The 20,239-nt window shown below is 49.9% G+C and overlaps 1 protein-coding gene across 15 annotated transcripts in view; it reads left to right on the top strand.

Moving 5' to 3' along the window:
• The window catches only part of AGAP1 (ArfGAP with GTPase domain, ankyrin repeat and PH domain 1), a 548,021-nt gene that overhangs the window by 412,421 nt on the left and 115,361 nt on the right, over positions 1-20,239 (top strand). Inside the window, exon 12 of one of the 15 annotated variants that reach the window (XM_040450596.1) lies at positions 1,495-1,752. The exons of 13 other annotated variants lie outside the window; for them this stretch is intronic. In XM_040450596.1, the coding sequence (XP_040306530.1) occupies positions 1,495-1,737 (243 nt within the window). In that variant the 3' untranslated portion in view covers positions 1,738-1,752. Of the gene's footprint in view, positions 1-1,494; positions 1,753-20,239 lie in introns of those variants that run through there. One more of the 15 variants, XM_040450594.1, reaches the window with a different exon arrangement.

Genomic DNA, 20,239 nt, shown 5'->3' with positions numbered 1-20,239 from the left:
TGATGACTTTTTTCCAGGAGCAACACTTGGCAGACACTGATTATCAGGTCGACGTATAATGTACATTATCCATACGCCGCACTTTCCAAGTATCCCACCTACCCACCTGACAGAGTGAAAGCCATGCGAATAAGATACAGCCGTAAAGTGAATTAGTAGTTTCATGTTTGATTGGACTCCTGCTTGAAACCAGTGTCCCAGTCAGCCAGTGGGGAATCGAAGGAAGTTTGAGAAGTGTCCATGAGCTTGTTGGACACCTAAGAAGCTTCCAGCCCGTTTCGTGCGTTACCGGGATTGTACCCTGTGCTCTGAGCAATAGCGTGTAATAAGGCTGAGACAGATCCTCGATCCAAAAACAACCACGGACCCTTTCATCAAAAGGCGTTACTGCTGAGGTGATGACACAGACAGAAAGACAGACTTCCAGGCACCACAGAAACACCCAAATTAGAAGTCACAATGGTGTCGAGAGGATAGATGATGAGTAATGGTTGACGTGTGTTCACAAATTCAACACCAACGATCAGAAGGGAAACTGTGCCCCTCACTTCCTAGTTAAGAGATTATTGTACCTGTAACGCCAACGGCCGTGACATCTTTTCAGTAGAAAATAAGGCAACAGGTTCTCTATAAAAAGAAAACGTATCATTTTTCCCTAGGAAAGGTTACGCACAAAACAGTAAATGAGTCATTTTTGTGAGACACGCTATATTGCGTTATTTCTAAGGTACGCTTTTTTCCCCACATTGTAACATCTCTGAAGTCATAATGCAACCTGCAATTGAGGTCATTTTAGATTCAATGATACACAATATTTTTTTAACAGTCTTAATAAACTAGTAGCTCCTTTAGGTAAATGGTGTAAACCGTCTAACTGAACCATCTGTTTTTGAAGTTAAAGCTAGCTGTACTTGTTTGCTTTTTAGAGGATAGTGTTTAATTTTAATCATATCTCTATAGGGGTGGTGTGGAACCCCAGGGGCCAATGGGGGGGGTGCCAGTTATCAGGGCCCAGAGGGAGAGCTGTCTGGAGAATGCCTCCGGTCGGGAACAACGACCCTCAGGAGAGGGACGTATGCAGCCTGTGGGGAGGGACCCGAGAGGATCACCCTAACCTCATTCCTCTCCCTGATTTCTCCGATCCCCTTCCTCCCCGCTTCGACTAAACCCAACTGGAAACCAAAGAGCACCAGTCACGTAGGTCCAGGTTCAAGGCAGAGACAGAAAAGGCAGAGACGAGGCAACGGAAGCCAGGGACTCATGCCTCTTACGTGCCTCTTAGCAATCCCTGGGGAAGTCCGTGCCACTGACTTGCAGGAATGTAGGAGACCAGCAGCCCTCTCGCTCAGGGGTGTGCACTGCCCAGCACCGTCTCCCGAGGGCCTGACCGAAGCCCGGCCAACGGGGCGGTCGGAGCTTCCTAAATGCACTTCGGTATCATTTCCCAGCCGGGTGCAGGAAGGAGCCCGCTACACAGCCTTCCTAGACTCCCAGCCAAGCACAAGTATTCTGGTGCCAGATGTTCCTCAACTCGGTGGCGTGTGTGTTCCCAAAGTACGAGCTAAAAGCGCTTATCATCCGTATTTATGTTGCCTCAGAAGCCAGAAACCCTCTGTCCACACGGGGGCTCTCGGTCTACCTGATAGAAATAAGGACCTCCCTTCTAGCCAGGTTTTTGCAGCATCAGCATTCGTGGTTAGTTATCCTAGTTCTCTTATGCTGAAGAACAACGATTAAACTCCACACTCAGTGGCAGATGATGCTGTACCCAGGACGCCTGGGTGGCTCAGTCGGTTGAGCATCCGACTTTGGCTCAGGTCATGATCTCACAGCTCGTGGGTTTGAGCCCCGTGTCGGGCTCTGTGCTGACTGGCTCAGAGCCTGGAGCCTGCTTCGGATTCTTTGTCTCCCTCTCTCTCTCTCTGCCCCTCCCCTGCTCCTTCTGTTTCTCTCTCTCTCTCTCTGTCAAAAATAAATTCTTTAAGAAAGGTGCTGTAACCTGTCAAACAGTCATTTACATATATTTATAACTTAAAATGAATGGGGTGAAATCTAGTAAGTTATAGGAGCAGATACTCTGATCTTCAGAAGTATAAACATAAAACAATTCCTTATCTTTATGTATATTCGGAGTTCCAAATCGCAACTCAGTTGTGTATGGATATGCATGATGTATATGATGAGCCCTAGAGCAGATGTTTGGATGATCAAGCCAGTCACTGGGCTCATGTATAACTATTCGTGTTATTTAAAGAGTCAAAAATTAAAAGCGATCGAGCCCCCTCCTTGTGGCGTGGAGGAAATGTGAGGTACAAGCTAGGGCAGTGCGCTCTTTGTGAGAGTGACACCATATGTCACATAAAGCAGAGTACTCCAGGAGAGTGATGGATGCCTGGTTGCTCCCAGTGCTGATAGCTGAGGCTGCTAACTTTGGGCGGGCATAGGACACCTTCTCACTGAGATTAACTTTGAGAAGAGGGAGCCTCTTAGAAGCCAACATCCTCTAACCACCATAAAAGAGGGGCAGATGGTTACTACGTTTTTTTCTTTTTTAAATTCACGTATCCCATCTCTACCCGTACTCCTATTTAATAGACCGTTGGGAACATTGGATATTAAAGTATTGGTGATCTTGATTTTAAATTGGATTTGATTTGCTCAGAATTAATTACATTTCGGAAAGCGTTGTATGTTCAGATCCGGGCTCCGTACGCTACGATGGTTATAGACCGATGAAGGTCAGTTCAGATGTGGGCAGGGAGCCCGGGCGTGGGGACAGCCCATGTCACGGAGGGAACCTTTGAAGCGAGTGGGAGAAGAGCTGCAACAAAGGACGGTGGCAGGAGAGACACGAACTATGTTCACATAGTGGAAGGGACCCTGGCTGGCCCAGGAGTAGATTTCTTGGGGGCCGCTGGGCGGAAGCTTCAAGAAGCTGGATTTTGGTTCAGGTATTAAAAGGGCAACTTCGTGAGAGTCAGGGCTGCCCTGAGAGGTGGGGGCACCGTCCCCTGCAGTGGGCACCGCACTGGCTGCGTGGATTCCGGGCTCTAGAAGGACGCCCTGGGCTCGACAGAACCAAGCTGGAGGGCGCGTGCCCAGAAACCCCTGGGCAGCGGGAACCACGCAGACCGTTAACGACTTGCCGTCTTTTGGCACCGTCTTTGAATGGCGATCCTGCCTTGGCCACTTCGTACCCGGGGTCCACTGGGGACTCACCATCTCCGAAACGGGACCGTGGACCCCGCAGTCTCGTTCTCTGGTGCCAGTTCTGGTGGTCCTCGTTAGTTTTGCAACGTGCATGCAAGTTTGCGTCAAGTGCTGATTTGCCTGTTTCCCCAGTGAAAAGGTGGAAGGAGAGAGAGGTTAAGTGGCTTTCTTGTCCAGGGTCAGGTTGCTGGTAGGTGACAGAACTGTGTCTTGATTCTCTGCCTCCAACTCTTTCCACCAGGCAAAAAGCAGGTCTTTGAGGTATGTGGAGCGGCTTTTGAATCTAGGAGTGGGGCAGACAGAGTCGCTTCCTCGACCTTTCTTAGATTCCACGTAAAGATCCTTTCATATGGATCATGACATCCAGAAGTTGCGTAGCAAAGACCTTCCTTTAAAAACTCCGAGCCAGTCTGGATTTGCCCAATCTTAGTATACAGGAGGGTATGCAGAAATCCTGACGGGTGTCTTTCCCCCTTGGGTTCGCCGCGCTCTGTTCTGAAAGTCTCAGGAGAGAATTTATTGTATCCCTTGGTTGTTCATTCTGGGTCTTTATAGAACCATTGAGTGGTTGACCCTGGATGGATACTGAAATATTATCTTGTGGAGGAAAAGTCACAACGGCCTCTCTCCGTTTAGGATAATTAAAAAAAAAAGAAAGAAAAGCCATCACAGCTGCATTCACTGAGCAGTGGGAGGCGAGGCCCCAGCCTGTGTACAAATCTCATTAACTCTAAGTTGCAAAGGTCGGGCCAGACAGAGTTTTCCTTCCCTCTGTCACAGAAGAACCTGACATGGTGAGTCATTTTATTCTTCATCAAATACCAAGCAGCCAACAGCAAGGAAGCACTGTGTGTTGGGCTCCATGAGACCCACGAGAAGTGAAACTCCGTTCCTCCCTCCCCTCTCTCTCTCCCTCCAGTCCTTTAGAGCCTTAGCTTGGAGATAACATCACACAAGAGACCGGCTACCTTTTAAACCCATCTTTAAAGAAGCCTGGGTAGGGGCGCCCGGGTGGCTCAGTCGATTAAGCGACCGACTCTTGATTTTGGCTCAGGCCATGATCCAGTGGTTTGTGACTTCAATCCCTGCATCAGGCTCTGCACTGACAGCTGATAATAGCGTGGAGCCTGCTTGGGACTCTCTCTCTGCCTCTCTCTGCCCCTCCCCTGCTCAGCCTCTCTCCCTGCCTCTCTCTCAAAATAAAGAAATAAAAATTTTTTTTAATTAAAAAGAAAAAAAGAGGCCTGGGTCGTTCCGAAGCAGTACAAAACAGCGAAGTTAGGAAAAGGTAATGTGCTGTAGAGCTTAATTTTACATTCTGCAGATTGAGTACCCGTGATTCTTTCCTCTAATAAAGTGCTGCAGAAAGCATCACCTTTTCATCAAATATCCTCTGTTCACAACAACTTAAAGCCCCACCGGTGATGATCGGATTTGGCGCAAAACGGACTTTGGCCTTCACTGAGCTACTCCTAAGAGGACGGGTGTGGCCGTACCTGACCAGTTACCTTTTACCTCAGGAAAAAAATTGTTTTTCTTCAGTAGCTGAGGTTTTGGAAGGCACTTTGGAGACAAAATAAAGAACTGTGCACAAGCCTTGTCCAGGCTTCTTCCTGGATACTTAGAATTACCAGAAAGCAGTACCCAGGTGCGTGAAAGCTCGCTTAGCCTGTGACCAGCGGGCTGCGTTGACTGTCCCACAGTTTGGGGCATCGCTGGGCCATTGGGGGCGCCTGGCACCTCGTGACTGGGGGGCAGTCTGTTTCTTTTGTCACAGAAGTGTCTCGTCCCCACGACGTCCTCACTCTTCCTCTCTCCTTGGCCACAGCCAGCCACTCCTCGTCACCTGCGATGGCACACACGGCCAGCATGGGGTCAGGGCCGAGGAAGTGGTTCATGCCTTGCTTCCTGTCCGCAGGGTTTTCTCATTTAATTTCGTGTTGTCTTGAGGTCACTGGAGGGGGAGGGAAGGGAGGTTTATGAAAGCCACGCAGGCATTACTGTCACACGTCACCTTGGGTTTGCGCCTGTTAACCTTCAGGAACATTCCCGCAGCCCCCCTCACGTCCGCTCCTTGTTTTAATTGTGGCCTCCACCTTGCGTAAAAGGAGAAGGCATGAGAAGCCCCCATAAATGCCAGCGATTTTCTGTAACAATAAGGACTTCCTGATGGAACTTTCTCATTACTTAAACTGGTTTAGTGCCTCCGAGTCGTTGAGTTGAGCAGTTGATCAGAGCGAATGTGGAAAAGCCAAGCATTCAAACTTCTTCCGGGAAGACACTCCTAAAATACAGTAACTCGGACAAGGGAGCCAGGGTGGCTGTGTTTCTTCGCCATCGAGCCGGAAGTTAGAGGAGACGCCACATACTCGGAGGGACTTGTTACTCCCCACAAACCGGATTGTTTTACCAAAGAGAGTTCTCAGGTTGTAACCCCGGCTCCCACGAGAACAGACTTGCTGGAACGGAGTAGCTGTGGGCTTACTCTAGACATTGACATTATAGATGGGGCACAGTGGACTCAAAAGCCATCCTGCAGGGTACAGACCTCCCAACACACACGAGCTGGAGGCACACACGGATCCTTTGTGGAAGCCGGCGGGTCGGAAATAAACAAAGATGAGTCGACCACAGCAGGAAGAGCCAGAACAGAGGATCCCCATCATGATGCGCTGACAACAAGAGAAGGATTTTTGATCATGTTTTTTTTTTCAAGTACACACAAACTAAAGAGTTAGATTCAGTTCCTGGAAGTGCATTGATCCCCTGCTGCACGGCCAGCGCTATGCCTGGTGCTGATGTAAAAGTGAGTGGGGTGGCCCCTGCCTTCAGGATGCCCACTGTCAGGTGCAGGTGGAGTGTGCACATCCGGAAACCAGCCGTGGCCCCCGAGCAGCCCATCCAGGAGCCCAAGGCACCCGGCGCCTTGGGGCCCCCAAGGGAGGCTCGGCGGCAGAGGTGAGCCGTTCATCCGCCTCCCGCCGCGTAGAGAACCATCTGCTGCTCCAGAAAAGGAGGGGGAATACGAATAGCGGATACGTGATAAATCTTGTTATGAGGCACTTTGGGGGTCCAGGCGTCCCAAGGAGACTCCTCGTGGGACAGGACAGCTGGACCTCCTCCATCTCCTGCCACCCACGAGCACGGGCTCCCCTGTGAGAAGCGCGAACTCCTTTCAAGGTCCCTGTCCTAAAATACAGGCGCGTGACCGACCTCAGTGCCTCTTCTTTTCCCCAAACTTAGGGGTGCTGGCGTGCACTGGGGTTCAGTTGGCGGGAGCCGCCCACGGCCTCCAGCATCCATCAGTAGATCGGGAGACAGCGTGTTTCCTTCTGGGCGCCCTGGGGTTGGAATGCTGCGGAGATTTGGGACGCCGGGTCACGTGACCTTTCGGTGGGTGTCAGGATAACCCCTCGAAAGTCCTTTGCTTAATGGTCTCAGGACATTAGAGCTGTCAGGGCCTTTGGTTGTCACTTAGGTCTGCGACAGAACTGAGACCACGGTGTGATGCACTGTGCTTCCTGAGCTGGGCAGAGTCAGCACTGCTCAGCCCAGGTGATCGTTCTCAGTCGTCCGGGCACTCTTTACGCTTTCGCTCTGCCGCGTGTATCTTGCCACAAAGAGCACGGGCTGCCAACTGAAACTGACGTTCAGAAGAAAGCGGTGATGATGTGTGTGCAACTCCCGTGTCTCGGCCTCGTGGGGACCGCAGACGTCGGTGTGTTCCGCGTTAGATGCTTACACCCAGGGGACTTGGGGACGTGGTGGCGCCTGTGAGGTTTCTGTGTCGGAGGTTGGAGCGCAGTTCGCGGCGTCTTCCCTCCCGGAGCTGGCAATGATGGAACCCACGTGTCGAGAGGACTTCATTCCTGAGGATGTAAAACAAAACAGAATAAAGGTGGCGATTAAACCTAAAACTTAGTCTACGTAAAGACAAGTTGGGGGGTGCCTGGGTGGTTCAGTCGTTTAAGCCTTCGGCCTCAGCTTGGATCGTGATCTCCTGGTTCGTGAGTTTGAGCCCCGCGTCGGGCTCTGTGCTGACAGCTCAGAGCCTGGAGCTGCTTCGGACCCTGTGTCTCCCTCTCTGCCCCTCCCCTGCTCACACTCTGTCTCTTTCTTTATCTCTCTCTCAAAAATAAACAAACACTTAAAAAAAATTTTTTTAAAGGCAACTTAGTAAACGGGAAGTATAAATAAAATGCGCATACACCTTGTATCTTAGTCCACGGGGGCCGGCCGCTAGGACGAGATAACACAGACTGGCGGCTTGGGGGGTAGGAATCATTTCTCTCCATGCTGGAGGCTGCAATCCGGGAGCGGAATGAGGCCCCTCTAGTTCCCGGGGAGGACCTGATTCCCGGCTTCTCGCCGTGTCTTCGTGGCCTTTCCTCCTTGTGGCTCGGGCTTCCTCCTCGTAGGAGGCCACTCACTGCATCCCGAGGGCCCCGCACTCTCCGCATTAACCCTCGTCACCTCCCCAGGCCTCCGTCTCCAGAAGCATAGCCTTCGGAAGAATTTTGGCACAGACATTCGGCCTGTACAGCCTTGTAACCTTCTGTTCCTTGTGACTGACTGTGGGTTGACTGTGCCCCTGTGCCCCGTCGTGCCATTTAAAGAAGGTGTTTCGTGGACTCGGTGAGTCAGGTTGGAAACGGGTCTGCCGTCCCCGGGGCCTCGGACCCTTGTCAGGACACGTCATTAATCGTGAAGGAAGGAAGCCAGCGTGGATTCACCGTCTGCTCTTCAACACGCGCTACGTCATCGCGGCCTTCAAACGCCCCGGTGGTGTTGGCGGGCGGGACGGGTGCCTCCGTTTTCACGGGTGAAGGAAAAGGTTCAGTGAAGTAATTGCCCAGGATCTGAAGGTGACAGGAATCCGGGGTCTGCCTCGGGCCTCTAGGACGTGTGCTGGGGGCCTGTGCTGTCCATCTGTCCCCAGCACCCCTGCTGTGGCGCAAGCTTCTCGGCACACTTGTTTCTTCCCTCTCGTGTGTGCGTGCCTGCACGCTCTGGTGCATTCACGTGCAATTTGGGTGTCACTGCTTCAGCTACTCTGCAGGATTAGAGGACAGGCTGTCTCCCGGCGGTGACGAGGGGGCATCGCTCTGGAAACTTTTTTTGCAACTCCGGTAGGGACGTGTAACTGCGATGCCGTGAACCTGCGTTTTTATGTTCGTCCTGAGGACGGCCCCCTTTTTGGAGGGGGGACGGGGCAGTGAGGCGGTTTGAAGATGGGAGGGAGGAGAGAAGCTCGTGGATGGAGCCCCCCCCCCCCACCGTCTGCTCGAACCCCGCGTTGCCGATTTATGTATTAATCAAATGTCTGCCTCGCGGGCTCCCCAGGTCTGACCGCGCGCTCCTGCGTTACCGGAATGTGCCGGGGAGGCTCCGGAGCTGGTGCGGTTTGAGGCCAGCTCTGTTTGTTTCGTAATCTGTGCTAATGCGTTACCTCCTGCTTTCAACTCCACCCCCTTCGCGTGTCAGCTGCGCCGTGGGCGCCAGGCTCTGAGCTCGGGGTGTCCTCGCCAATGAAAGAAGTAGGCACCGCGAGCCCTTCGGCGGGCATGGCCGTCCACACACAACACACACACACACACACACACACACACACACACACACACACAACTTATCAAGGGCTCCTTTTGTGCTCGGGACATGGAGAAAATTGGCCATTTGTCTGTGGGGTAATGGGCTTTGCGGCAATATGAAAATCTCGCAAACGGTTAAATTCAATGACATTATACCAGAGTTCATGAAAAGTGACAAACTGCACACAGCTTAATTCTATTTAATTTTTTTTTAAGGGGGGAAAAAAGCAAAGGGAGAATGTTTTAGTTTTTCTTAAGCTGATTTCTCTCTGCTTTTCCTTTAAAAGTGCCTTTCTAGTTGCCACACAGTGATGTGATCATTATCTGCCACCTCGTCGCCTTGCTGCCTCTGCGTGCAGTAAAATACAAAAAAAAAAGAGAGAGAGAGAGAGAGAGAGAGAGAGACCAGGGGAGCTTGTGAAGTATGACTTCCTATCCCAAGACTCATTGCCTACGATTCGTAGCGGTTGACAGTAATGATCTTATTACAGTACTCTGGACCTTGAAGAGATTTCATGAGGAGAGAGAAAAGGACAAGCCTCCATGTAATCAAGTGGTGCTGAATATTCCACGCGTTTTTGATCACACACTGATTGGGCACAGTTTTAGCCCATCTTCTAGTCAATTATGCATGGCCCCTGTGCTCCCGGATAGTCAGAAACATTGATGGTGTTGTCTGGGTTTGGCAGGCAGCCAGGGGTTTGAAGTGCCTTGCACACCATCATCCCAGGATAAGTGCTTTTTAGTTGGAATTGATTACCTTTCTTTGGGTTTTGCTTAATAGCAAAACTGCATTTGGAGAGGGCTTCAGGTGAAAAATGGACGTATTAGCCATTTAGAGCATCTGAACTCCCCGTCAATCTCTGGGCTTCCCTTGTTTCCGTCTAATTTCTGTTTAATGATACAGCGTTTGATAATATTTAAGATATTCTGTGTCGTCTGCCTCAAGGCACACATGTTGAGCATGGAAGACAGGTTCAATGACATGGCCAGCGTGTCCGGGCTCCCAGGCTGGTCCAGGTGAAGCTCCGGGCTTCGAGGGGATGGGTCTCCATCTTGGCCGGAAAGCACTAATTACCCAGAGATATTTTCACGGGCAGGGAAATACGGTAGCAGACGCAGCCTACAGTTGACCGGCCGGTCGCAAGTAATTGTGGGGCGCGCATCGCGCTGGGCCCGGCGTGCTCACTGCCTGGTGCCCAGGAGGGCTGTTAGCACATAGTTCATGCTGTCCTTTCCCTCCCGTTACTGATCTCGAAGCCAAGTGATATGTCAAAAGATGGGATTTCTCCTACCAGAATGATCACTGAATGTTGTCCATTGTGACGCCAACGCAATTAAGTGAATGGTAATATGCATAAGAGAAAACGGTTATAAACTAAACCGGGATTTCTGCTTCCTCGTGTTACACTCTCAATTCAGGTTCTCGGTGGATAGATAGGCTCAGAATCATCGGATGGGGAAACTTCAAAGTTCTTTTTTTTCTTTTTTTCTTTTTTTTTTTTTAATTTTTTTTTCAACGTTTTTATTTTTATTTTTGGGACAGAGAGAGACAGAGCATGAACGGGGGAGGGGCAGAGAGAGAGGGAGACACAGAATCGGAAACCGGCTCCAGGCTCCGAGCCATCAGCCCAGAGCCCGACGCGGGGCTCGAACTCCCGGACCGCGAGATCGTGACCTGGCTGAAGTCGGACGCTTAACCGACTGCGCCACCCAGGCGCCCCTTCAAAGTTCTTTTTAACATGTGTGCAAGACTCAGAAATTGGACACGGAAAAGCCAGGGGGTCGGTGTGGGATGCTTCTAGAAATCTATCTTGAATCCACCAAAGGCTTGGTGTTCAGTGGCCTCCGGTCCTTGAGGTGACTGACACCGGAGATGGGAACCATACCGTTTCGCCACTGGGTACCTCAGTAACCTGACTTGACTCTTCTTAATTGAGTAAATAGGTAGCTTTGTTCTTTTACTTGGTTTTCATTTAGAGCTTTCTTGCTTTCTGCAGGTGGGAATAATTTTCCTCTTCAGTGGCTCTCTGCAGAAGCCATGATTCACTGTAGGCAAGGTTACTAAACAGCCGTAGGAGAACTTAACAGAATCCCTAACTTCATGTTTTCTGAGCACAGAAGTGCGCGTGCGTGCGCGCGCGCGCGCGCACACACACACACACACACACACACACACACAGAGGGCTTTTTCCTTTCTCAATATCATGAAAATAAAGTATTTTCTATCAGTGTAGATTTTAGTGATGATTCTTTAAAAGACAAAATCACGAACAAAATCAAAGTTGACCATCTTTTAGCAGCAATAATTGCAGCCTTGCAATAATTGCTTCCTTGCGATGTGTGGGTGATTAAACCCCGTCTGTAGCCTCTCAACCCCCCATGGGAACCTCTGGGTTCACATCCTCCACATCTGTGGCTCTCTAGGACTTCTCCTAAGGAATAAATTCATATTAAATAAAAGATCTTGTAATAGGCTGTCAGAAGGATATTCCTTAATTTAATCATTTCATATTCAAGCCATTAAAGACTATTGTCATTTTACCCATGGCTGTGTTTCAACAGGTTGACAAAATGTATTTTTACAACTGGAAAATACCAAATCCACAATTAGCAAATAATGCAAGTTTTAAAGGCCATAATTTTAGCTGGCATACAGTATGATCTCTTTTCGGCCTCGTAAGTTTACCTGAACAGGTGAATCTAGTACTTACATTTAAAGAGAAAGAGTCAGGGGCGCCTGGGTGGCTTGGTTGGTTGAGCGTCCGATTTCGGCTCAGGTCATGATCTCGCGGTCCGTGGGTTCGAGCCCCGCATCAGGCTTTGTGCTGACAGCTCAGAGCCTGGAGCCTGTTTCAGATTCTGTGTCTCCCTCTCTCTCTGCCCCTCCCCTGTTCATGCTCTGTTTCTCTCTGTCTCAAAAATAAATAATAAAACGTTAAATAAATAAATAAATAGAGAAAGAGTCAATAAATGTATACAGTTTCACCAGTGAATGCAGACTATGTCTTGTAATTAACATGTAATTTACCTTGAACAGGCCAATCAATTGATGTAAACAATTTAGAATCATCTACTTTCTTGAATCCTCCTCCCCCACCCCCAGATGTTGATTCTTCTCACTGTTGGGAGATCAGTCTCTTGAAGCTAGGAGACAAGAAGGAGGGGGGGATTCACCTGCCTGTAGTAACCTTGACCATGTGCCTGGATTGTCAGGAGCCACCACTGTGGTTGGTGGTTTGGGGCCGTCTTCTTGAACAACTCGTAACAACGAATGTAACCCGTATTGTCACTGGCTCTCGGGGCATGCTAAAGACAGGTATTGGCAAATTTCCCCCCAGTTCTGCCAGCCGGGGGGAAACGGACATAGCCATGGTTTGGCCATTTTGCTTTGAGCAGCAAAATGGGTGGCGGGGGGGGGGGGAAACACCCCCACCATGAGTACTCATGGAAAGGAAACAAAGCCAGCCCTCGGCCGCCGTCTCCTCAAAAGGAGCACCTCCAACCCGCACATGGTTCCAAAATGGTGGTGAAGGGGGCCATTGGTCTTCTTGCCTTTGGAACACTTGAAGATGAATATGTTGCTGGTGTCAGTAACTCATTCCCTCATCCCCTTTGTTTTCAAGCTTATTTTATTTATTTTGAGAGCACAAGTGGGGGAGGGGCAGAGAGAGATGGAGAGAGAGAATCCCAAGCAGGCACCACCTCTCTATCAGCGCAGAGCCTGACACAGGGCTTGAACCCACGAGCCATGAAATCGTGACCTGAGCCAAATTCAAGAGTCAGACACTTAACCAACGGAGCCACCCAGATGCCCCAATAACTCATTACCTTCAATTTCTGATCACAACTTCTCAGCTTAGTTGACCCACGGAGGACTCTGTCCCAAGTTCCTTTGCTTGAAGAATTCTAAGACCAGATTTGAGAGCCATTAATGTATGGCCAAATCTAGTTCCTGGCCTAACTTTGTTTCCAAACCCCAGAGTGTTTCAAACTCCCCCCTCCACACTGTCGACAAGTACCTTATGTGAGTGTGATGGAACATCCCGTACGCGCTCAAGGTCTGTGTAAAGGCACTCACCGCTGCGGGGCCATTTGCAGGTGGTCTCCATGGAAAGGATGGCAGAGGAAGCCTGTGTCAGGGGAAACCTGGGGCTCCCGGGAGGCTGGGGCTGCGTGGGGGTGAGACCTAGGGCCCGGCAGGGAAAGCTGGAGCCTCAGCGGAGATGTTGGGGAAGGACCAGGGCCAGGAGGGCGTCCGTCCCAGCAGGGCTGCGTCGTGGGTGAACGACCGGTGGTCACGTCTGTCGCCCTTCCCGTGCCTCCATTCTTCCCTTCTAGCTCTTCCTCTCCGTCGTCCCTCATTCTGGCATCTCCTCTCCTGTTTCTTTCTCTTTCCATCTTCCTCCATCCGGGATTTGCTTGCTGTGTTCTCTCTGTTCCCATCCACCCCTTAATCTACTTCTTTTTCTCCCTTGCTTTCTTACTCTCTTTCCTTATGTTTTGCTACTTTTTGAACATTGGTTGTTTTTGTTTTTTTTTTTAATTTACATCCAAATGAGCTTATAGTGCAACGATGATTTCAGGAGTAGATTCCTTAGTGCCCCTGACCCGTTTAGCCCATCCCCCCTTCCCACAACCCCTCCAGTAACCCTCAGTTCGTTCTCCATATTTATGCGTTTCTTCTGTTTTGTCCCTCTCCCTGTTTTTATATTATTTTTATTTCCCTTCCCTTATTATGTTCATTTGTCTTGTCTCTTGAAGTCTTCGTATGAGTGAAGTCATATGGTATTTGTCTTTTTCTGACTAATTTTGCGTAGCATAATACCCTCCAGTTCCATCCACGTAGTTGCAAATGTCAAGATCTCATTCATTTTGATTGCTGAATAATACCCCGTTGTATATACTTTTTATTGTGAGAAAATATATAACAGGAAGTTTGTCACATTTGAGGTTACAACTCCCTAACATCGGTTACATTCACGGTGTCGTCCAGCCATCGCCACTGGTGATTTCCAGAACTTTATCATGGCCCCAAAAACCTGCATAGCCAAGCCCCATCCCCCGGCCCCAGGGAATGTCTACCTACTTCCTGGCTCTGCGGATCTGCCCGAAGTAGATGTGTTCTGTCAACAGATGTCTGTCCTTCGTGACCGGCTGCTTTTACCCAGCGTGTTTCCAAGGCTCAACCAGGCTCTAGGAGGTGGCAGGGCTTGACTCCTTTTTAAGGCTGAGGAATGTTCCGCTGTGTGGACAGACTACGTCTTGCTTACCTGTTCAACTGTTGAGGGACACTTGAACCGTTTCCACATTCGCCTGTCGTATAGCATTGCACTAAACATCGGCATAAAATATCAGTCCCTCTTTTCAGTTTTCTTGCAGCAGACATGTAAGAGCACATTTAACTTTTCGAAGCGTAGCCGGATTCCGTCTCTTCTTACATTTTGCTGTCTACTTTCCTTTTTTCTTCATCTGTAACGTGGATTTGAAGGCTCTCCCACAATTGAGTGCATCAACTTTTGTTTCTCTTAATTACAAAGATATATATGACTTTGACGTGTTTTAAAATCTTTTCTGTTTTACTTTTTTTAAGATTTTTTTTGATGTTGGTTTATTTTTGAGAGAGACAGAGCACGAGTGGGGGAGGGGCAGAGAGGCGGCGGTGGGGGGGACAGAGGATCCGAAGCGGGCTCTGCACTGACAGCACAGAGCCTGACGCAGAACCCACGAACCATGAGATCGTGACCTGAGCCAAAGTCAGATGCTTAATCAGATGATCCATCCAGATGCCCCCCTATTTTCCTTTTTTTAAAAAGCCCTAAATACTTTTAGTTAAAAGCTCCTTTCATTGGTACGTGAGTGTTGATTGATCCCACGCCTGCCTCACAGCTCGGTCACACCCTGCGGGAGATACTCCGCATCTCCCTGAGACCACAGCCTCCTCCCGACCAGTCCGGACTCCTGGAACCGCAGGGCATCGTCCCCAGAGAGCGCGCTCCTGTGTCCGCGCTCCTGTCGCACCTGTCCCTTAGTGTGGATGCAGGCATTGCTTCACCGTGAGAGCTCATTTGCAGAGGCCAGCTTTTTCCCTTCTCTACCTGGAGCCTTAAACACAAGAGATTATTTTTCCTCACCTCTGCGGATTCCACTTTGGCCAAGACGAGCTTTTACGCTTCTCTTCCGAATTAGTGACTTCACGGCTATCCACCTGTGTTTGCCCACCGATCTCGCTGTGGCCGACGCCTCCGTGCTGGGTAGGGTGTCCCCGTGATCACCTGCCCCGTCCTCCTCAGAAGACTCCCCAGCCCGTGATTTCTGTGTGCTTTCTGCCTGGTGCCAGTCACTTAGTTTTCAAGATGACTTTGGGCTGGACGGTGGCGACCTCCTGGGTCCTGTGCGTCTCTGCCTATAGGTCGTTACAAAGTTCAGCGTGGGTTTTCCTAAGCCATGTGTCGGGTTGCCGTGAGCTCCGTGTTTGCGTGTTCCTCTCTGCAGTCGTAGGGCTTTTTATCCTTCTGTCCTTCAGAGTTTGCGTCCCCTGAGGCCTCCTCTCCTCTATCTTTCAAAGAAAACTGTGGGATTATTGTCATTATTAGTAAAAGTGACTGCGAGATGGAGACAATAGCAGACCTATACACCGGGTTATTCCAGCACCCTCCTTTCTGTCCTTGGATTGTAAGAATCTTCACTTCACGTTCATAGCGAACGCTTACTACCCGTTCGCTACTGAGAGGACGCTGTTCTGTGCTGCTTCCGAGAACCAGAGATTGTCCCACCAGGACCCTGCGGCCCACAGGCACGTGGCCCTTCCGGGACTTTGTAAAGTCACAGGGGCCTGGATTAAATCCAGATCCCTGAAACCGCATCTCAGCTGGTGCGGTGGGTCAGAGACAGAAATGCTGATGGTGACGTCAGGTCCGCAGCTACACCATGACGCACCGAGGGACCTGTGGGCCATCGGAGAGGACACACTGAGCTAAAGGAGCACGACTTGCAGGGCAGAGGCCCGAGGGTGTGTCCTGGGCCGGTGGTGGTGACAAGGAGAGCCCTGTGTGACCGTGAGGGCATGAGCTGTGCAAGACTGTCTGGGCCACAGGAGTAGATGTGAGAGACACGGAAACAGAATCAGGAGAGTTGAGGCTGTGCCAGCCTCTGGGGTGCAGCGGGGAGGAGGCCACGAGGATGGGGGTCTGGAGTCCGGGAGATCAGAGACACACGTGACAGTGTCCCCACGGGAAGGGCCTGGAGGGGTGGGAGGGTCAGGTCAACCCACAGTGGCTGCCGCGGGCAGGGGAGCCGTGAGATTCCTCTGGCCCAGAGGTGGCCGGAGCGGCCGGCTCTCTGGACAAGTTCTAGATGTCTGCTCTAGAGGCGGGGCTGGGGAACCGGCCTGAGAGAGCCCGCGCCCCGGGTGACTCACGCATGCCGCCAGGGTTCAGAGCCAGTGTTCAGGGAAAGGCCGAGTAGGCTGTGTGTAGGACAAGTATCACCAAGGGTCAGACACCCACACAGACACACGGTCGCATGCCAGGACCCGGCCGGCCCCCGAAGACGTTCTCGTAGTGTCTGATGATTAAACCGCCCCATGTGGCTCGTCATACGTATCCTCCGTTCGTTATGTTTTTATTTTTATCCTATTTATTTTACTGGTTTCAATCAAATCTCAGACCTATAAAAGCTCAAATATCGTTATCTGTCTTGCCAGAGGCTGGAAACCTCTGGAATATTTGTCCATTACTTGTTGGTGCTGCCTGTTAGGACTTCAGCCGGGGCTGTTGGCCAGCACACCTGCACGTGACCTCTCCACGTGGCCAGGACTTCCTCCCGACACAGTGGGCAAGCGTTGTAGGAGAGCTGCATAGCCAGGAGGAGGCCATCCATGTTTCCTTCTGTGCCTAAGCATCAGGGGACACAGGGTGTCAGTTCTCCTGTAACCTGTCAACAAAGTCCCACCTTGGTTCCGGGTAGAGAAAGAGACTCTGTCCCTTGCTTGGAGTGTGGCAGGGTTCTAGAAGAGCCTGTGAACCCCGAATACTGCTGTTACCGTTATGGAAAATTTGCCGCAGATAGTAAATAAATACGCGATAGCAATCGATGCAATGGAAAGAGACATAGCAGAGCGGGAGGACTGAGGACCTCCAGGGGCAGGCAAGGTTATTTTCTATGATGGGTAAAGGGGCCAAGGAGGCTCGCTGAGGACACCTTGGAGCAGAGACCCAAGAGGAGAGGCTGGGAACAGGTGGCCCTCTAAGGTTGTTATGTTCCTGGCAAAAGAATCATGTTCTCACTATAGTTACAGTGGCTTCATTAAACACAGCACTTGTCCCCAGTTAATGTAGGGACCTATATGCATTTTATGTTCTATATTGCTGAAAACAAGCTGACTTTTACCTTGATTTCTGTGTTGCAATTATTTAGTGGTGAAATAGCTGTGGGAATATTTCACTGTCTTTTAAAGAGCAGTTCTCCGTTTCTCTCTCCGTTCTTTAAAAGAAGAGTCAATATAAAAGTATTTCAGTATCTCTTAGCTTGTTCCCCCACATACAATTGTCATCCAGTATTATGGGATTTATCCTTCCCAAGTAGCACTATGGAATCAGAAAACGTGCCATTTTTAAAGGTGGTCCAGAGACCCACCAGATACAAAGGGATACTCAAGAAAAAATGGTCATTTTCGCACATACGGCTTTCACGGCTTCAAATAAGACGAACCACAAAAAAGTTTTTTAATAATTTAATGCTGCGTAGAATTATTCTCAGAGTTTGGTCAATGGCACTGGGCGTTTTCCAACAGTTGGAGAAAGACACGAGCACTTAATAGTGGGCATTCTCCATTCTAGTGCACTTAAAATGAAGGCAATCACATAAGGTTCTCTTGCTTCATGGGTAATTAAAGCATTTCACTCCGCCATTCCTTATTCTAATGAAGAAGAGGAAATTTCTCTTTTGCTGAATTATCTCGCCGAAGGGTTTTATTTCCCCTTGTTGCTCTGACTGTGGAAAATGTTCCTTTTACTTGTGATTGTCTGCTATATGAATTGTGAGTCAGGGGGAAAAAATGTGAAGATTCTCCATGGCATCAGACTTCTAAAAAAAAAAAAAAAATGCTTAGACACTCACTGTCCGTGGAAACAAAACAGCCGGGACCACCAGCGTCCAGATTCCTCGCTCCTCCTCCGGGAACCAGCGAGACTCTGCTCGCCTGTTTGTTATCTTCTGACTTAAGAGACCACTTTTTTTTTTAATATGAAATTTATTGTCCAGTTGGTTTCCATACAACACCCAGTGCTCATCCCCGAAAGGAGACCCACTTGTTAAATGGCGCATTTCAGATGTCACGGACAGTAACAATGACAGATTATCCACTAAATAGCATTGACCAGAATTGTTAAGCTGATTCTTCCCCACACCCAGGACACCTGCCTGCGAACCTTCTCCCCGCCCGCGGCAGGCACCAGCAGAGAGTGGCCACCCCGCCGCCCTTTGGGGTGGACAAAAACCATGTCCACGTGGAACTGGTACGTTCCTCAGCCTCCTCTCGGCCTCTCGTGGTGGATCTCCGGTGCAGACCGTGCACCGTCCCCCGCCTCCTCCAGGGAGCCCGTCCCGCCACACAGGCGAACTGAAAACCGCGCCCTCGTGACTGCCATTAACATTGGAAATTCCCGAATAGGATGGTGGCCAAAGTACCTCAAAGGTGGGGGGAAAGAAAAGACTTAATTTTCAGGCTTAGATCTTCGTTGGTATGGCCTGCGAAAGGCTTTAACACCGACTCCACCTCTCAGAGATTCCGGTGGCATCTGAGTGTTTCCCTCAGCACTGTCGGCAGGAGCCCTAAAAGGCCCACAGTTCACAGTCATAGAGCCAAACAGGCTGGCTCTTCCGGGGTGAGCACAGGGGAACACGCTGATTTTTTTTCCTCGTTTTTCTACACCGTTCAGTTGACAATTCCTTTCTGCCCGGGGCAGTCTTGTCTTCTGTCCATGACGTGTTTGTTGGAAACATTTCACATGGGCTAATCTTGCTCTTCCAACTGTTTTGAAAGCCCGAGAAGACAGGACACCCATCAGATACTCGCTGTGTCCCCCGAAAGCCCGGCACCATGCACGCGTGTGCTGTGCTCCAAGCATATGGCAGTTCACCGGGGAGAGGAGGGAGGGGACCTCCCTGGGCCCACATGGAGGTTCTAATTGGTTTTCCAAAGGATTTCTTTTTTGAGAGACAGAGTGTGAGCAGGGGAGGGGCCGAGAGAGAGAGAGAGAGGGAGACCCAGAATCGGAAGCAGTCTTCAGGCTCTGAGCTGTCAGCACAGAGCCCGATGCGGGGCTCGAACTCAGGAACTGTGAAATCATGACCTGAGCCGAAGTCGGACGCTCAACCGACTGAGCCACCCAGGCGCCCCTGGTTTCCCAAAGCATTTATTCTCTATGGATTGGCTCTATGTGATCTAAACCACTGTTCCCCAAAAGTGTGTGTTCTAGAATATGAATCCAACAAGATGCACTGAAGGAAAAGTTTTGGAGAGCGTGGCCTAGTCTGTCTCCCTGTTGGGGGTTGGAGAGACCCCAGCAAGTCGAAGTCTCTTGGAAGCCCTCCACTTAAAAGAAGAAAAACAAAAGCCTCATTTAACTTGTTTAAACTGTGATGCCAAACATGTGTGGCCATACCCATCTAAACTCTAGTTCAGTCCTCAGGACCATTACTCTGTTCTGGAACACATTTTGGGAAATGTTGAAACCAAAGAGTACAGTGTTTTTTGTTTTTATAAGATTTTTTTCTAACGTTTTTAAGTAATCTCTACACCCAACATGGGGCTTGAACTCACAACCCCGAGATCAAGGGTCGCAGGCTCCACCCCGTGAGCCAGCCAGGTGCCCCAGGAGAACAGTGTTTTAATTGTTCATCCAACAGCCTTATGGGAAGGCCTGTTGGATTAGAAGTGTCCTCACTTCTAATTTGGGAAAGAGCACGTGGGATTTCACCCGTGTGAAAACCCAGAACATTCTCAGAAGCACAGAGGTCTTGAGTGCTTGTTTAGCTCTGGAAAGCTGCCCTCCCAGGACTGCTCTGGTGCGGGCCTGGCCCCTGGCTCCTGGCTTCCAATTCCTATGGAGCTCTGGGGCGGAATTAGAGCTCACATTTCAAATCTGAAATTACACAACCCGCTTCACTTTTGTGTCCTTTTTCATAACTGTGTGGTTTCATTGTCTCATTTCAGGTCAATAGAGAAGGCTTATCTTTGCTTGAATCTCTTACGTTTAGCATCTTTTCCATACATATGCTTTTGATGCACTCCTGAAAGCTAGTTACATTTAGGATTCTTCTCCAACTTTTTCACTGCTGTTCAGTAGTGGATGGAGATAATATTGTCTTTCAGTTCTGGTGCTTGTATATCTTGAATGTGCTGATTGACATGAGAATATTATAAATGGAGGCTCGCT

The sequence above is a fragment of the Herpailurus yagouaroundi genome, unplaced genomic scaffold (assembly GCF_014898765.1).
Source record: "Herpailurus yagouaroundi ecotype Mexico unplaced genomic scaffold, PumYag 202, whole genome shotgun sequence".
In the NCBI taxonomy this organism is placed as follows: domain Eukaryota; kingdom Metazoa; phylum Chordata; class Mammalia; order Carnivora; family Felidae; genus Herpailurus; species Herpailurus yagouaroundi.
This window is presented reverse-complemented; position numbering and strand designations above follow the sequence as displayed.